The sequence below is a fragment of the Capra hircus genome, chromosome 23, assembly GCF_001704415.2.
Source record: "Capra hircus breed San Clemente chromosome 23, ASM170441v1, whole genome shotgun sequence".
Classification (NCBI taxonomy): Eukaryota; Metazoa; Chordata; class Mammalia; order Artiodactyla; family Bovidae; genus Capra; species Capra hircus.
The window spans coordinates 22,102,880-22,119,948 of NC_030830.1; the positions used below are offsets into that span (position 1 = coordinate 22,102,880).

The 17,069-nt window shown below is 51.0% G+C and overlaps 1 protein-coding gene across 1 annotated transcript; it reads left to right on the plus strand.

Moving 5' to 3' along the window:
• Positions 3,965-16,007, plus strand: LOC102170313 (MHC class I polypeptide-related sequence B; the record flags this gene model as incomplete). The annotated part of the gene is given in 6 exon segments (XM_018038652.1): positions 3,965-4,066; positions 7,667-7,754; positions 14,233-14,493; positions 14,739-15,026; positions 15,611-15,673; positions 15,676-16,007. Coding segments are annotated over 6 exon segments (1,134 nt in total), but the record flags the coding sequence as incomplete, so codon positions are not given.

A 17,069-nucleotide genomic window follows, 5' to 3' on the forward strand; every position in this document is an offset into this window, starting at 1 on the left:
CTTAGTGGCTCAGTGGTAAAGAATCTGCCTGCTGATGCAGGAGACAGGGGTTTGGTCTCTAATCCAGGAAGACCCCACATGCCTTGGAGCAACTAAGCCCATGCCCACAACTATTGAGCCTGTGCTCTAGAGACCGGGAGCCGAAACTACTGAGCACCTGTGCCACAACTACCGGAGCCTGCTCACCCTGGAGGCCATGTTCTGCAAGAGAAGCCGCCACAACGAGAAGCCCGTGCACCACAAGCAGAAAGTAGCCCCAGCTCGCCACAACTGGAGAAAGCCCGTTGAGCAATGAAGACCCAGCACAGACAAAAATAACTGGCCAACTAACTAATCATATTTAAAAAGTAAACCTTGGGCAGTCACAAACAATATATAACAATATATAAAAGCAGAAAGATAGGAACCATCGAATGTTTCCACGGGGAGGGACACGGTGAGCTCTTTGGCAGATCGTCACTTCTTAGCTACGCTCAGTTGCACAAACTGCTTCCCACGTATAGTTATACATTATGAATTATTTTGAATCTTATTTTTGAAACCTTCATTATAATCAATAAATAACTTTATATATTATAAATTCTCCTTAAAAACTGCTTTTACCAGCTGTATACTATTTCCAAAAAAAAAAGAATATACCCACTCTTCTGTATCTTTTTTTTACCTTTACAAATAAAGTTTGATTACTTTATTTTGTATTTGTGGTTGCCCTCATGGCTTGCAGGATCTCAGTTCCCCAATAGGGACTGAACTCAGGACACAGCAGTGATAGTGCCTAGTCTTAACCACCGGACCACCAGGGAATTCCTTGATTAATATTCTTGCCCTGAGGATGTTCCTCTGTGGTTGGGATTCAGAGCTTTCACTGCAGAGGCCCAGGTTCAATGCCTGGTTGGGGAAGTGAGATACTGCTAAGCCACCTGGCATGGCCAAATTTTTTAAAAATAAAATTTGCATACCTAGACAGTATTTTGTATTTTATTTTAAAATGATGGATTTCTTGAATAAAAATTACTGGGTCAAAGAACATGAACATTTTTTGTGGGGGCTGCATGAGGTCTCAGTTGTGGCAGGATCTTTTCCTGTGGCACCCTGACCCTCAAGTTGTGGAGGCGTCCCGGCGCTCCAGGGCTCAGTAGTTGCGGTGCACTGGCTTAACTGTGCCTGCATGTGGGATACTACTTCCTGGGCCAGGGACTGAACCGGGGTCGCCTGGATTACAAGCTGGAATCTTAACCACTGGATCACCAGGAAAGTTTTGCATGAATATTCTTAAGGCTTGTCATACATGTTTTCGGGGCTTCCCAGGTGGTTCAGTGAGTAAAGAATCTATTTGCAATGCAGGAGACACAGGAGATGCAGGTTCAATCCCTGGATCAGGAAGATCCCCTGGGGGAGGGCGTGGTAACCCACTCCGGTGATCTTGCCTGGAGAATCCCACGGACAGAGAGGCCTGGCAGGCAACAGTCAACAGGGCCAGAAAGAGTCAGACACAGCTGAAGCGACGGAGCTCACTGGCAGCCCACAGGGTTTCAAACTGCTTTTAGAAAGCACTGGGCCAGCCTATGGTCAACCCATATTTACTGAACCCCTGCTATGTACTGGGACTGTTCTAGATTCAAGAGATACAAGTGGTAACAAATAGACAAGGTTCCTGGTTTTTAATATTAATATAATTTTTAAAACTGTTCAGGTTTAAGGACCAATGGCAGAATAGAATTCTGTGATTGGTAACATGTTGATGAACACCTTGATGTAGGACTCTGAGATTCAGTTCAGTTCAGTTCAGTCGCTCAGTCGTATCCGACTCTTTGCGACCCCATGAATCTCAGCACACCAGGCCTCCCTGTCCATCACCATCTCCCGGAGTTCCCTCAGACTCACGTCCATCGAGTCCTTGACGCCATCCAGCCATCTCATCCTGGGTCATCCCCTTCTTCTCCTGCCCCCAATCCCTCCCAGCATCAGAGTCTTTTTCAATGAGTTAGCTCTTCTCACGAGGTGGCCAAAGTACTGGAGTTTCAGCTTTAGCATCATTCCTTCCAAAGAAATCCCAGGGTTGATCTCCTTCAGAATGGACTGGTTGGATCTCCTTGCAGTCCAACGGACTCTCAAGAGTCTTCTCCAACACCACAGTTCAAAAGCATCAATTCTTCGGCGCTCAGCCTTCTTCACGGTCCAACTCTCACATCCGTACATGACCACTGGAAATGGGATATGCTACCAATATTGAAAACCCACATCAACCACAACTATATTCCACATAATTCTTGTTAATGAGTTAATGGGAACAGATTCTTCTTAGTTTCATCGTGGGATCACATTTCTTTACAGACTCAACTTTTATTTATTACCTTTCCAGCTCCGTCTCACCTTACCCAAGCCTTCTGTGTCTCGTCATTTCTGTATTTATTTAGCCTTTCCATTCTCTGTCAGGTATGGTTGTGCCCTGCTGTAACCCACATGACACTTACCTTTCGAGTATGCTTTTATACTCCGTCCTTCTCAGCAGTATACAGATTTTTCTCTTTCAATCTTCTCTGCTGTACCCCACCTGTCATGTTAGTTCACCCTGACAGATTACCCTTGCTCACCCTGACGTACCGTGCGTGGCATGCCCTGTACTGGTCCAACTTGCTCAGCTCTTTCTTCTCTGAGGCATCTCTCCCATGCCCCGTACTTTCCTTCTCTTTCTGAATTCTACCTTTACCAAGATTTACCCTTCCCTGGTCAGCCTGCCCCTCTTGGCCTGTCTCAAATCTTTCTTACTCTACTGTTTGGCTTGAACCTACTCTATATTTCCCAGTGTGTACTACTGTAACCGAGTCCAAGCTCTCTCTGCTCGCCACACAACAGGCCACTAAATCCAAGAGACCAGGTGTTAAGGCAAGGAATCCGATTTTATTTGGAGAGCCGACTGACCAAGAAGATGGCAGACTAATGTCTCTAAATAACCATCTTGTTGAGGCCAGGTTCCTTTATGGATCAGAGATGGGGGGCTGTGAGGAAACAAAGTAAAAAGACTACTTAATTCTTGCAAATATCTCTTAGAGCCTTAGGCAGGGGGCGTTGTTAGTTTTGCTTCCTTACAGCTATTTCAGAGGTAGTATGAAATGGAATATCTCCTGCCAGATCAATAAACAAAGATGCCACAGCTATCCTGCCCCCTATTTCTGCCCCCTCTGCACCCGTCCCTGCCCCCGTCCTCACGTGAACTTCTGAGCCACACGGGTAAGCATCAGACAAGTGGTGATATTTTCCACACAAAGAACCCTAGAATGTCACAGTCCCTCCACAGATGGGCAGGCTCAGGTTATCTCCCTGTGATGTAAACAAAGGCACTTTAGTCTAAGGGTCAGGAGGAGGAGAGACAGGGTTCCCTGAGGCAGGCTACTATATATGCCTATACTAACAGCAATGCAGGAAACCTGGGTTTGATCCCTGGCTTGGGAAGATCCCCTGGAGGAGGGCATGGCAACCCACTCTAGTATTCTTGCCTGGAGAATCCCCATGGATGGAGGAGCCTAGCTGGCTACAGTCCATGGGGTCACAAAGAGTGGGACACAACTGAGCACCTAAGCCCAGCACACATTTACTGATGGTTGTGCTGGGTCTTTGTTGCTGAGGGCAGACTTTCTCTAGTGGCAGCAAGTAGGGGCTTCTCTTGCTGCGAGCACAGGCTCCAGGTGCACAGGCTTCGGCAGTTGCAGCACTCGGGCTCAGCGGCTGTGGCACATGGCTCAGTTGCTCCACTGCCTGAGGAATCTTCCCGGGCCAGGGATGAAACCCATGTCCTCTGCATCGGCAAATGGATTCTTATCTACTGGACCATCACGGAAGCCCCAAGTTTCTTATTTTAAAGAATATATATTTCAATGATACAGATGACAAAAACAAATATTCTGATATCACTGATAACTGCTCTGGAGAAAAGTATGGCTGGGCTAGAAGATTGGTAGTGGCGATGGCAGGGCCAATAATTCAGGCTTTGTTAGACACCACACTTCTGATCCTTGACCTTGGGCCACTGGACCAGAGACCCGAATGGAAGGGGGGAGCCAACCAGGTGAGTTTCTGGAGAAGGGGTGCATCTGGGGAGTCACAGCAGGGCCAGGAGCCCTGGGCAGGACCGAGCGGTGTTACAGGCCCGTGTGTGTAGACGAAGGAGCTGGGCTGAGAGTGGTGGACTGAGGCTAGGGTGGCCAGAGGGGCCCTGTCATGAGGGCTTTGTAGGCAGTGGTGAGGGGGTGGGAGTTTATTCTAAGGAGGGTAGACACTGCAGTGTTCTTTGGGGTGTGGTGGTGAGGACATGCTCTAAGTCACAGCTTAAAAGATCATGTCGTCTTTTAAAAGGTCAGTTTAAAAGATCATTCCCTGGCAGTCCAGTAGTTAAAAACCTGCCTTCCAATGCAGGAAACTCTCCCTGGTCAGGAAACTAAGATCCCACGTGGCTGGGAGCAACTAAGCCCAACTACTGAGCCTGCAGCCCTCCTGCTGTGAAAGAGCCCACATGTGCTAAAGAAGAGCCGGTGCGGCCAAGTAAATAAATAAAAAGGAAGGTGCCATTCATTAAGAAATAAAAGGAAAAGGATCTTGCCTTCTGTTATGTGGGTAATAGCAGGGCAGGGAGCCCACCTAGAAGACTAGCCTGTTACTACGGAGGAAAGGATGGTTCTCGGATGGAAGCAGTAGAGGTGTGAGAAGTGACTGGATTTCAGTGTTGATACATTTTAAAGATGATGTTAGCAGAAAGCCTGTGAAGAACTACACATCTATTCACTTAATTTTACAGGTAATTTCAGATGGCTTACTGCCCCATCCAGCACAGTGGGTGAGAAAGACCTGACATGGGGCGAGCGCATAATGAAAAGACAGACACGTATAATTTGGCAAGCAGGAGAGTCAGGGGGCCTTGCTCCCCATGGCAGGAAGACAAAATGGCTCCTTTCAGCCTGTACTTTTATTGGCAGAAGTCACATCAGATCATTAGGGAATAGCTATACTGGGGAGTTTGATTAGCGCACCATAAAGAGTCAGGGTAAGGCTCTGCAGTTGATCAGGAACATCTTGTTTTGTTTCCATGGGGACAGACACAGGGATAGGCAGTGAAGGGGAGCAGAGAGCATGTCCCGCCATTTGGCATGCTAACTAGGACAATCAAGAGGGCACAATTTGCCGTATCCTTGAGTCACGGGACAGGTTCTGGTCTCTGCTCTGCCAGGCTGCAACAGCTGACTGCAACAAACTCATTGTAAAATACAGGAATTATGTAAAAATCAGGGCTTCCCTGGTGGCTCAGTGGTAAGGAATCAGCCTTCCAATGCAGGAGACATGGGTTTGATTTCGGATCTGGGAAGATCCCACATGCCGCAGGGAAACAGGCCCATGCACCATATCTACTGAGCCTGTGCTCTAGAGCCTAGGAGCCTCAACTACTGAGCTCAGGTGCCAGCAAATATTGAAGCCCGTGAGCCCTAGAACCTGTGCTCTGCAGCAAGGAAATCTACAGCAATGAGAGGCTTGTGCCCTGCCACTAGAAAGCAGCCCCCATTCACCACAACTAGAGAAAAGCCCAGGCAGCAACGAAGACCCAGCACAGCCAAAAATAAATAAACATTTTTTAAATCAAAATCAAAATCAGTGCCAACAAAAATATAAATTTTAAATGTTAAGTCTGGGGTTCAAGTTAGAATGTTACTAGGCAAGCTGGGATATCTGAAACGTGTTGAAAAGGAGAATTTACTGTTTATCTAACCATGGATTTCATTGGCTCAAAATCTCTTAGGATTAGTGCATGAGTCATGGGTGGGGCGATGGTTCAAGTTCACTTCCTGTCTTCCTGTTTCCGGTTCTTATTTAGAGTCAAAGCAAATTAAGTTCAAAATATTCAAAGATGAAATCAACATCCGCAATGTCACTGAGTAAATGTAAAATCCTCAGGAATTCAAGGAGGTTCTACTTTTGCCCCAGGAATGACCTCACTGTGGGCAGCTGAACATCCAGGGTCCTTTCTGAGGCTGCCAGGATGTAGGGGCTACTGAGCTATAGCCCTAAATAGAGTTATCCTTTCTACCTAACACGTCCCACAAAGAATTACAGCCAGCTTCAGAGATCTCATCTGAACTAGGATTTTGGTTTTCTGGTGTTGGTTCTGTTCAAGCATTTGTGTGGGCTTAAAGTGTCACAAAGATTTTCTCTTAATGATATTTCTTTGAGGGAATTTGACATCCACCCTAGGTGGCTCTGGGACTTCCCTGGTGGTTCAGTGGTGAAGAACCCACTCACCAATGCAGGAGACCCAGGTTCGATCCACGATTTGGGAAGATCCCCTGGAGAAGGAAATGGTAACCCACTCCAGTATCCTTGTGTGGAAAATCTCATGAACAGAGGAATCTGACAGGCTACCGTCCACGGAGTGGAAAAGAGCTGCACACAACTTAGCGACTAAACAACAATAGTTCTACATCTTCATCGTGGTGATGGTGACATGGGCATGTAAATTGCCAAAACTCAACCAGCTATATGTTTCCAATAGGTGTTTTATGTAAAGTATGTACTTTCAAAGTTGATTTTTAAAATAGAAATCTCTTTGGAATGAGTCTTTTGGTTAGGTAAACTAAAGAAACAAGACACCTGGTCTTTTTGCTGAGAGCTATGCCTGGCACATCTGGAGGGAGAGACTGGGCAATTTACTCCCCAGTGGTTAGGCAGTAACAAAAACAGCCGTCTACTTATGCATTTAGAGAGAGATCAAACAGTTATAGCAAACTTTGAATAAAAACAGATCTAGATAAAGAATAAATATGTTAGAAATGGGAACCCATGTAAGAATTAAAGATTTTAAAGTTAAAAAAATAAAAAAATAAAAAAAAGAATAAATATGTTAGAAATCATAAAATTACACTGTTAAAAATTCCTCTCCCCTGTAGCTTTTTTCTCCCTTTCTCTTATCTTTTTCTTTCTTCAAGCCTTTCCCCCTTCCCTCCTTCCCTTCCACTCTTACCTTTACACTTTATCCCCCCATTTTCAATCACAGGTCACTCATCTGGGACTGGTCCAGGACCAAAGCCCAAGTCAGAGCTCACTCCGGCATTTTGGCAGCATCTGCACGGCTCTGCAGCTATTGTATCATTTCCGGAAGTCACCCTGGTCTTTGAAGAAAGTCACACTGGGTCTAGTGTGTATGTTTCCCTGGAGCCTCAGTATTTGCTTTCCTCTGGGCTGGGTGGACGGGATTCGAAGGCCAGCTCCGCGGCGGGCGCTTTCTTTCCAGAGGGGACGCGAGGCGGTAGGGAATGTACTTGGATCCTAGAATTCAAGAGGGGCCCCGTGGGCTCGGGGGCTCGGAAAAGTATCTCCCTATTCAGAATCGACCCAGAGGGTGCTTGAAATAAGTCGGGTTCCGGGATCTCCCTTCGGACCTACGACTGGGAATTTCCGCGGACCCGGGCAGATCTGCGTTTTCACAGCCTGCAGATGTTAATTGTTGAGCAGTTTGAGAACCAGAGACCTAAATGCAGCTCACTCCTCTCTCAACCTGCCCATAAATTCCTTCATTCTGCTTTTTGTTTCTAACCCACGAACAGCGTTTCTTCCCTTTAAGCCACAGTTGGAGGGGAGGGATGATCCACTGAGGGTTCGCCGAGCTCCGCCCTGGATTATGTAAACTCCCAACACTCGGAACGTTTTCGGTTTCCTTTCCCGACCCTGTAGTGGTCCCAGAGGTCAGCGGAGAGAAAGAGGCCCGTGTGCCGGTGAGTCCAGGGGTACAAAAGGAAGAATGGAGGAAAGTAGTTTATAGAGCAAAGCAGGGGAGTCTGGAGGCCGGGTGGGCGGAGGAAAAGCACTTGGTACACCGGTCTAGCTGCGACGTGTGATGGGGGAGGAGGCAGCCACGGCTAAATCCAGGCGAGCCCCCCAAATCTGGAGTCTTACTTCCCACGGAGAGTAGTTGGCTTTATCTCTCATTACAGTCATCCCGAAATGCTGGGAAACAAACGTAGCATGTTAACGATAGTATGACAAGTCTTTGTGGGGAGAGGGAGAGGGTTCATCTAAGTGAACCAGTTTGCTGGAGCAGCCACACCCAGCAAGTCTTGGAAAGAAGACTGACTTGGAGGAAAGGGCTTGTCGAGCTGTCAGGAGAGCTGGCTTCCATCTGCCTCTCTATACCTTCACGACTCATTTCTTCCTTTCTTTTTGGTTGCCTTGAGTCTTTGTTGCTGCACGGGGGGCTTCTCTAGTTGCCGGGAGCCGGTCTAGAGCTGGTGGGGGCGGGGCGGGGGAGGGTTCAGTAGTTGTGAACCAGTGAAGTTGCTCAGTCCTGTCCGACTCTTTGGGACCTCGTGGACTGTAGCCTACCAGGCTCCTCCATCCATGGAATTTTCCAGGCAAGAGTGAGTGGGTTGCCATTTCCTTCTTCAGGGGATCTTCCCGACCCAGGGATCGAACCCAGGTCTCCTGCATTACAGCAGCCGCTTTACTGTCTGAGCCACCAGGGAAGCCCAGTTGTGGTACAGGGGCTCAGTTGCTCCCGGGCATGTGGAATCTTCCCAGACCAAGGATGGAACCCATGTTCCCTGCATTGGGAGGCAAACTCCCTCCACTCTACTACTCGGTGGCGGGGTGGGGGGGGGAATCCACTTTCACTTGTGAGCTTTAGCAGTGAAAAAGAATCTCTCTGGGATGGGACAGGACCCAATCTCTGACCTGCTAAATAAATTATGATGGTCAAAGTAATTAACAAAAATGATGTGAAATCTAAGAAATGTTAAAACTTTCTCAGGCATGACATTTGGGTCCACAGCAAAAGTATTGCATAAAGGATCTTAGTGGAATGGTTAGTAATGAGAGGCAGAGTACAACTTTTTAAAAGCATTTGCAGGGACACAATCATGAAATGAACACAGTTCCTGATCCCAAAGTGACTCATGGTCTAATGGGGGTATGTATAAAATGGTCAGATGGGGTTCAAGGCAGGGCACACTTTGTTCCATCAGGGAGGTTTCAACAAGGGTGAGACCAATTATTCTAAAACTGGAATCACTGAAGGGGCTTTAAAGGATAGGAAGCGTAGGTCCAACCCAAGGGATTCAATTGGTTTTGGCCATGGCCTAGAGATATGGACAGTAAAAACTCTCCAGGTGGTTCTATAAGCAATCAAGTTTGAGGACCATGGTGTACATATTCCAAAGACCAAAAGATGTGCTTTGGGGATAAAGCACAGCTTTCAGTAGAAGAAGACTTTCAGGATGGTATTATTGTTATTTTTGAAATATAGTTCATATATCACTTAATTCACCCTTTTAAAGCAAACAGTTAAAGAAAGAAAAAAATATATAAAAGCAAAAAAAAAAAAGCAAACAGGTAGTTTTTAGTATAATCCCAAGGTTGTGCCACCCTTACCACCATCTAATTGGGATGCTCTTTTAGGATCTGTTGTTCTGATGGGCTGGAAGGCAGAGGAGAGTAACCCATAGGAGAGTGATGTCTAAGCAGTGGCATCCTGATGTCACAGAGAAGTGGAAAATGGTGCCACCTAGCTGGTTGTGGCACCTTGCACTTAAGATGGAGTAGACACACTATGTGTTAATTCTGCAGGTGGGGCAGCTGTGGATGGCTTGGGGCTTTATGGTTATAACTGGGGACAGACCTGTGTTTAGGAAGCCTTTGCAGTTCTCTAGGCTGAGGTAGATGAAAGCTTGGACTAAGGTAGCTGCTGTGGGATTGAAAAGGGGTTGGAGGAACTGACTATGAGTCCATGTGAGGCAGGGGAAAGGGGATCAGAAGGGACCAAGCTGGTGATGCTTAAAGAGAACTAGGAGAGGCTGGTATGTGGAGTTTGCTTGTAGACCTGTTGCGTTTGAGGGGAGGATGGGCCCAGAGGTGCAGACATACTGAGGCAGCTTGAAAAGGGAATCTGGAGAGGCTGGTGTTGGAGTGGATCATGGGGAGTCATCTCACTGAATCTGTGATTCCCCAGGGGCTGAACCAAGAGTCTCCTTGGGAGAATGCAGATACTTATAGCCTGAGGCCACCAGAAGACACATAGCAGTCAGTAGGAGGAGGAGAAGCAGATTAGAGGGAGGGGATATATGTATATTTATGGCTGATTCATGTTGTTGTACAGCAGAAACCAACCACTGTAAAGCAGGTGTCCTCCGATTAAAAATAAATTTTTAAAAGAAAGAAGAGAGAGAAGGATTTGGTCATTCATCTGGGGTAGTGACTTCTGAGAGGCAGAGTTGCTGAAATCTACAAATCTGGTCTCAGTAGACTTTTTGTTTGTTTTCTCAGCTGCAGTGATTTTTCCTTGTGGCACCTAGTCTGTTCCTTGCTTGGCTGGGCTTTCTTTCCTTGCAGAGGGTGAGGGCTACTCTCTAGTTGGGCTGAACGGGCTTCTCGTTTAAGGTGACTTTCGCTTGTGGAGCAGGAGTTCTAGGGCGCTCTGGCTTCAGTGGTTGCGGCTCAAGGGTTGAGTTGTTGCTGTGCGCCGGCTTAGTTGCCCCGAGACATGTGGGATCTTCCCAGACCAGGTATGGAACCCGTGTCCCCTGTTCTGGTAGGCGGATTCTTAACCACTGGACCACCGGGGAAGACCCTGGCTGGTCTCAGTACATTTTTGCCAGTAACTCTACTGTGAGAGGTGGAGGGAAGTGGAGGTGGGTTGGATTGGAAGAGAAATTGTGTCTAAAGGAAGAGCCCACAAAGGCCGGAAACGTTGAGATGTCTCTAAAGCTCACCCTCCATCTCACCTCCCTGGCTTTTCTAGCCTTCAGGCTTTTAAAATCACTGCAGATGGTGACTGCAGCCAAGAAATTAAAGACGCTTACTCCTTGGAAGGAAAGTTATAACCAACCTAGACAGCATATTGAAAAGCAGAGACATTACTTTGCCAACAAAGGTCTGAAGAGTCAAGGCTATGGTTTTTCCAGTAGTCATGTATGGATGTGAGAGTGGAATATAAAGAAAGCTGAGCGCGGAAGAAGATTTGATACTTTTGAACTGTGGTGTAGGAGAAAACTGTTGAGAGTCCCTTGGACTGCAAGGAGATCCAACCAGTCCATCCTAAAGGAGATCCGTTCTGGGTGTTCATTGGAAGGACTGCTGTTGAAGCTGAAACTCGAATACTTTGGCCACCCGATATGAAGTGCTGACTCATTGGAAAATACCCGGATGCTGGGAAAGATTGAGGGCAGGAGGAGAAGGGGACGACAGGGGATGAGAGGGTTGGGTGGCATCACCGACTCAATGGACATGAGTTTGGGTATATTCCGGGAGTTGGTGATGGACAGGGAAGACTGGCGTGGTGCGGTTTATGGGGTGGCAAAGAGTCGGACACGACTGAGCCACTGAACTGAACTGAACTGAGGAGCAGAAACAGACTGGCTAACAAGCTGAGGTCCGGGGGCGGGGCCGGGGGCGGGGCTGTGTCCAGGGCCCGGGCCCGCGAATGGATTTGCTCTCACGACTTCACCGCCGCTCAGTTTTCCGTCGCGGTTCCTCGGGTCCGCCAGCTTTCCTTCGGTCCCGGAGCCTCTGGCAGGGAGACAAGATCTGGGCCATGGGGCTCTCTGGTGTCTGGCAGTGTCTAGCCGGCGCTGCCGTTTTTGTGTCCCTGGGTAACGCCGCCGGTGAGTGGGGTTCTTTGAAGTCTCAGTCCGGACGGAGCCCGGGGTGGTTTCAGGGGTTCGGGTGGTTAGTATTCGATGGGATTCGGCGAGCGTCGCGGGGACCGTCTCAATTGCGGCTGGGGTTGAGCGAATAGAGGACTTGCGGGGCTGGGAGGAAGGTGGGGGGCGGGGAGGTGTAAGGTCCAGGGGCGGCCGGGAACTTCACACGGCGTGTGGCGAGACTGCATCCCGTGTTCCAGCCTCTTTCCAGTTCCTAGCCTCTGCTCTCCCTGCCCCACCTGCCCTCCCCGGTGCCCTCATCACACGTCTCACTCCTCAGATTCTCCTGATTGACAAGGCAGCTCCCTGCCGCTGCCCACCCCTCCATCGCCACCGCCCCGCCCCGTTGCTATCTTGAATGGCTTTTCTTCCAGGTCCCAGGCTCAGGCGATCACTTCTTAGCCGTCTGTGGGGCCCCTTCTTATGCCCCTGAAAGCTGTCCTCTCCTATTCTTAGCTCTGCCGTCTCTTCTCACTTCCGGCCGACAGAAACAAGGAGTTTCCAGGTTGGCGGCGCTCGGGGGTCCTCAGCCCCGAGAGTTAGGGCCCTTTTTCTAGTGACCAGGGCGTCTGGGAAGGGGCAAGCTCGATCCACACTCTTCTACTGCTATGGGCACTGTGGCGGCTCCTGAATCACTGATGGAGGTTAGGTCTGAGGGCTTTGGGACCAAAGGATTCTTCCTGCGATATCCGTGGTCTCCCCTCCCTCCCCCCTTATTCCCCCCTCCCCCACTAAAGTGAACTCTAATTTTCCGCTGTGCCTGTGGTCCCACGACTGAATTTGTCGTTACCTCCTCCCTTGCTAGCCCTCGAGCCCCATCAGGATTTACCCTACCCCCTCCTTGCAGCCCCCTCCCCTCCCTGCTGCCCCCTCCTCTCTACCTCTCTCTGATCTCTTCCTAGGGCGTCCCCACCCTCATCCCTTTTCCCACTACAGGTCCCTCCCCTCCCCTCATGGGTCTTTTCCTGCGAGGACTGGTCACCTGCAAGGCTCCTACCTCCCCTCAGCTTTCACTAACCTTACTTTTCTGGGGATGACTTTTACCCATGAATTTTCCCCTCCACCCTCCACCCATCACCAGGGGGAGCTCTCCTGCCAATGATCCCTGGGCCTTGAGCACAGTGCCCAGCCCCTGGGGGAGGACCTGTCCCCCACTTGACATCCACCCTCCTACCTCCGCCCCTTGCAGGCACCTGCTCTTGGCCCTCGTCCAAGGGGGGCCTTTCCCCCAACACGGCCTCTCCCCTACACCTGCGTCCTGAACCTAACCCTCTGGATTCCTCCACTCTCCAGGGCACAGGTGCTGGCCTCCACGTGCCCTGGTCCCTCTGCAGCTGCCCCCATGGCCCCTTGCCCTGCTCCCACCCTTGTCCGAGTGCCTTGGGCCCTCACCAAGTTCTCATCAGTCACAGGCTCCCTCTTGTGGTTGCCCAGAATCTCCACCTCACTCTCATCCTCCCTCAACCAGGGCATCCCTCCTCTTCTGTCTTTACCTTAACCCAAGGGGGGGTCACCCCTGAGCCATGCTCATCCCTTGCCCCTCAATCCCAGGCCCTCACCACATCTCCTCTGCAGTCTCTTCCCTTCCCCCACAGTAGGAATACTGCCCTTGGTCCATTGCCCACCTCCTTAGCCTTCATCACCCTCTCTTTGGTTCCATGACCCCGGTGGGCTCTAACTGTCTCAATCTTGTATCCGAAATCCTTGTTTATGCCACTTGGTCAGCAGGCCTTTCCTACAGGGAGTCTTCTCCCAGGCCCCCACCCCCTGCTTGCTGGCTACCTGACCCAAACCCTCTGTGGAGGTGTGACCTCACTCCCTCCAGCCCCTCCCACCATGTAGGTGCTTCCCAGTGTACACCTTGGCTTTCAGTTCCATCTTCTCTCGCCACTCCGGTATCTTAATTCTCCATGACCCCTGTGCGCATGCCACTGACTCCTCTCCCAGGGGACACTGGCAGGTGCAGCCACCTCCCCACCCAGGGCCTCACCATGCCTCTTTGCACTCTGCACCCAGACCCACTCCTTCACCTCCCCCAGTTACTGGCCCACCTTCATCTCTCTTGGGGCCACAGCCCAGCCCCTCAGGCCCCTCTGCCTCCTGCCTCAGCCCCCCTGGAGCCTGCCTTGTCCATGATGAGCCTGCACCAGGGGCAGCAGCCCTTGGTCTCCATCTCACCTGCCCCCACTCTGACCAGGGATCCCTCTGGTCCTGGGTCTGACACTGCCCTTCCCTCCCTCTGACTCCACCTCCCCTCACCCTGCTCTTCCTGCCTCTCCCCTTGCCCTCCTGCCTGGACCCTTAGGGAGCCGGTGCCTCCCTGCCCTGGCACTTGTCCTACACGTGTGTCCATCACCCTCTTTTCCACTCCTCGAGTCCCCTCTCCCTGCTTCTCTTTCCCGTTTTCCCGTATGGAACTCCTCATTCTGGTCCCTTGTACACGTGCATGTTCTGCATCCTCAGCACCTGGAGCAGGTCAGGACGCAGAACTTGTCTGTTAAACATCTGATGTGCACTTGTCTCCAGAAAGCAGTTTCATCTGTGGTTCCTCCTTCCCCAGGATCCCACAGTCTTTCTTACAACATCAAAGTGCTCTCCCAGGATGGCTTTGTGCAGTCCGGGTGTTTTGCTGAGGGATACTTGGATCATCAGACCTTCCTGCACTATGATCACAACAAAGGCAGGGCAGAGCCCTGGGGACGGTGGGCTGAACAGTTGGAAGCAGAGACGTGGAAGACAGAGTCCAAGGACTTGAACGAGACCTGGAAGGAGCTTGGAAAACTCCTGGCAGAGATCTTGTCACTGCAGAAGGAGAAAGGAGGTGAGAGTGCAGAGGGGGCAAGAGTGCTGTGGGCCATTTTCCCGGAAGGTCTGCAGCCCAGAGCATGGGCCTCCTTCCTCTGAATTTGGGGGTGGGGGTGAGGAAGTGGGGTCTCTGAGTTCAGCAGCACAGGGAAGACATGGAGGGGAGCGGGGGAGCCGTCTATCTGGACTTCCTCATTTGGGTGGGAGGACAGAGGCCCTAGGGACCAGAGGAGTCACTGATGGGGGGTGTGGATGGGGCAGGCTTCCATTCCCTCCAGGAGACCGTGGGCTGCAAGATCCATGAAGACAGCCACCCCCGGGGCTTCCGGCTTCTCCACTTCAACGGGGAGCTCCTCCTCTCCTGTTCCCCGGAGGCCCACGGATGTGCCCTGCCCCAGTCCTCGGCTCAGACCTTGGCCATGGAAGTGGTGAAGTCTTGGGACACAGACGGCTTTCTAAGCAAGCATTACCAGGCCCACGTGCAGGGAGAACTTTGTGGGAGATTGCGGGGCTACCTGGAGTCCTGGACAGGCTTCATGGAGAGGACAGGTACTGACGCTGGGCCAGGCCCTTTCTCTGCCCCTGTTCTTAAAGCCTCCCATCCCGACTTGCCCACGGAGACCCTCCCTGTCCTCTGGGCGCATATGTGCTTTGTTGGCACGGTGTCCTGAGGTTTCTTTCCTGTTCTGTTAAATCCACTGTAGAAAGATGGGTGGGTTGGGGGGAAATGAACTGCCCCTGTGACAGTCATCTAGGGGAGCAGCAGGTCCTCTGACAGAAACTGTACAAGGGGAGGTGGGTGTCAGGCAGCAGAGGAGGCCCTTAGATGGGGGTGGGCCTCTGGCTCCCACCCTGCCTGATCCAGAAAATTCCCTCTAATCCCCAGGAGCCCACCCTTCACAGCCCCCTCCCCAGCATCAACAGTGGACCCAAGAGAGTGAGGCCCATCCCACCCCTCCCTTTCCCCGCCAGAGGACTTGGGCCCCAGGGTGCAGAACTTGGAGCAGGCCTGGGGGGATGAGGGCTCAGCCAGAGGTGGACAGTGAGGAGGAGCAGCCATGTGCGCTCCGTCTTCCTTCTAGGGAGCAGGGCCTGGCCGCGGGCCTCACTGGCTCTGTGCTTTCTCCCCACAGTGCCCCCAGCCGTGAATGTGACCTGCAGCCAGGACTCAGAGGGCATGGTCCACCTCACAGGCAAGGCTTTGGCTTCTTTCCCGGGAATATTTCAGTGGTCTGGTTTTGGGATGAGGAGCCTATGAGCCAGGACGCCCAGGAGTCTGGGGGTGTCCTGCCTGATGGGAACGGGACCTACTTCACCTGGGAAACCATAAAAATCCCCCAAGGAGAGGAGCAGCGGGTCAAGTGCATTGTGGAATACAGCGGAATTCACAGTGCACACCTCGCACCCTTGGGTGAGACTGGGGTGGGCCTGGAGGCGGTTGTGACCCTGGGAGGGTCAGAGGCCAGGGTCAGGGAGAGGAGAGCAGGTTGTGGCTCTGGGGTGCCCGGGTTGTATATAATAAGGTCCTTTTTCAGGAAAGACCCTGGTGTACCAGATATCATTGTGGATCACGAGCGTTCTTGTTGTTTTTATCATCGGATTTTGTGTCTGTTGTTGTATTAAGAAGAGGAAGACCGCATCAGCTACAGGGAGGCCAGGTGAGAAATCTGGGCAGGGGCGCTCTGCGTGAGATTCGGCAGCGACAAGGATTTCAGCCCCCTGCCCTGTTCTCAGCTCTCTTTGTTTTCTGTCAGGCTCACTGGGGCCAGTCTGGGGAGCATGTGTTGGATTCTGTGCTGGTTGGGAGGGTCTAGGTGATCCGGGAATCAGAGAGAACCTTCAGTAAAGTGTCTGTACCTGGTGAGGAGGGGGTAAAAACTGAAGAGGAATTCAGAGGAGAGGTGATGAGCTAAGTGCCTGTCTGCATTTCTCCCCCCTGGGTTTTCAGTCATTATTAAGAATCCAAGTGAAAGAATCCTAAGGCTCAAACTAGGGGTCAGTGGGTGGTCAGAGCCCTGCCTGTGATGTCCCCTTGCCAGGCCCCGCTTAGAGATGTCTTGAAACCTCTCAAATTCCTCCTCCATGAACTAGCTTCTGAGTTCAGTTTCTTCCGGATCACCCCCAGCCTGTACCTTTTTCAGGTTCCCATCAAGTGCCCCCATGTTAGCTGGGCTCTCCTTCCCCATAATATGGAGGACTAGTAGATATCCCTTGACCATTTGAGGAGAGGAGACCAGTCAATCCTCAGGCAATTGGGGTCACTGATTTTATCCTATCTCCAGGTTTTTCCTATCTAGCCCCTTGGGATACTCTTTAGGGCAGGGCACTGGGCCTGCGCTCTGTGGCCTCCCCCTGCCCCCCTGAGTCAGTTCCCTTCCCCATGGTGGTCACTGCCTTGTAGATTTGGAGGAAGGGATGGGCTCTGTGACTACTTCCCCATAATCAAGTGGGTTGAGGGGAGAGGAAAAGAGAAGCAGAGCTTTGTGTGTGGCAAAGAGCAAAGGCAGAACGTGGAACAGTGAAAAGGTGGCAGAGACTCGGCTCCTTCTGTCGAGGCCGCCTCGTCTGTGTCAGGTGCCTTGTTGGGGGCGT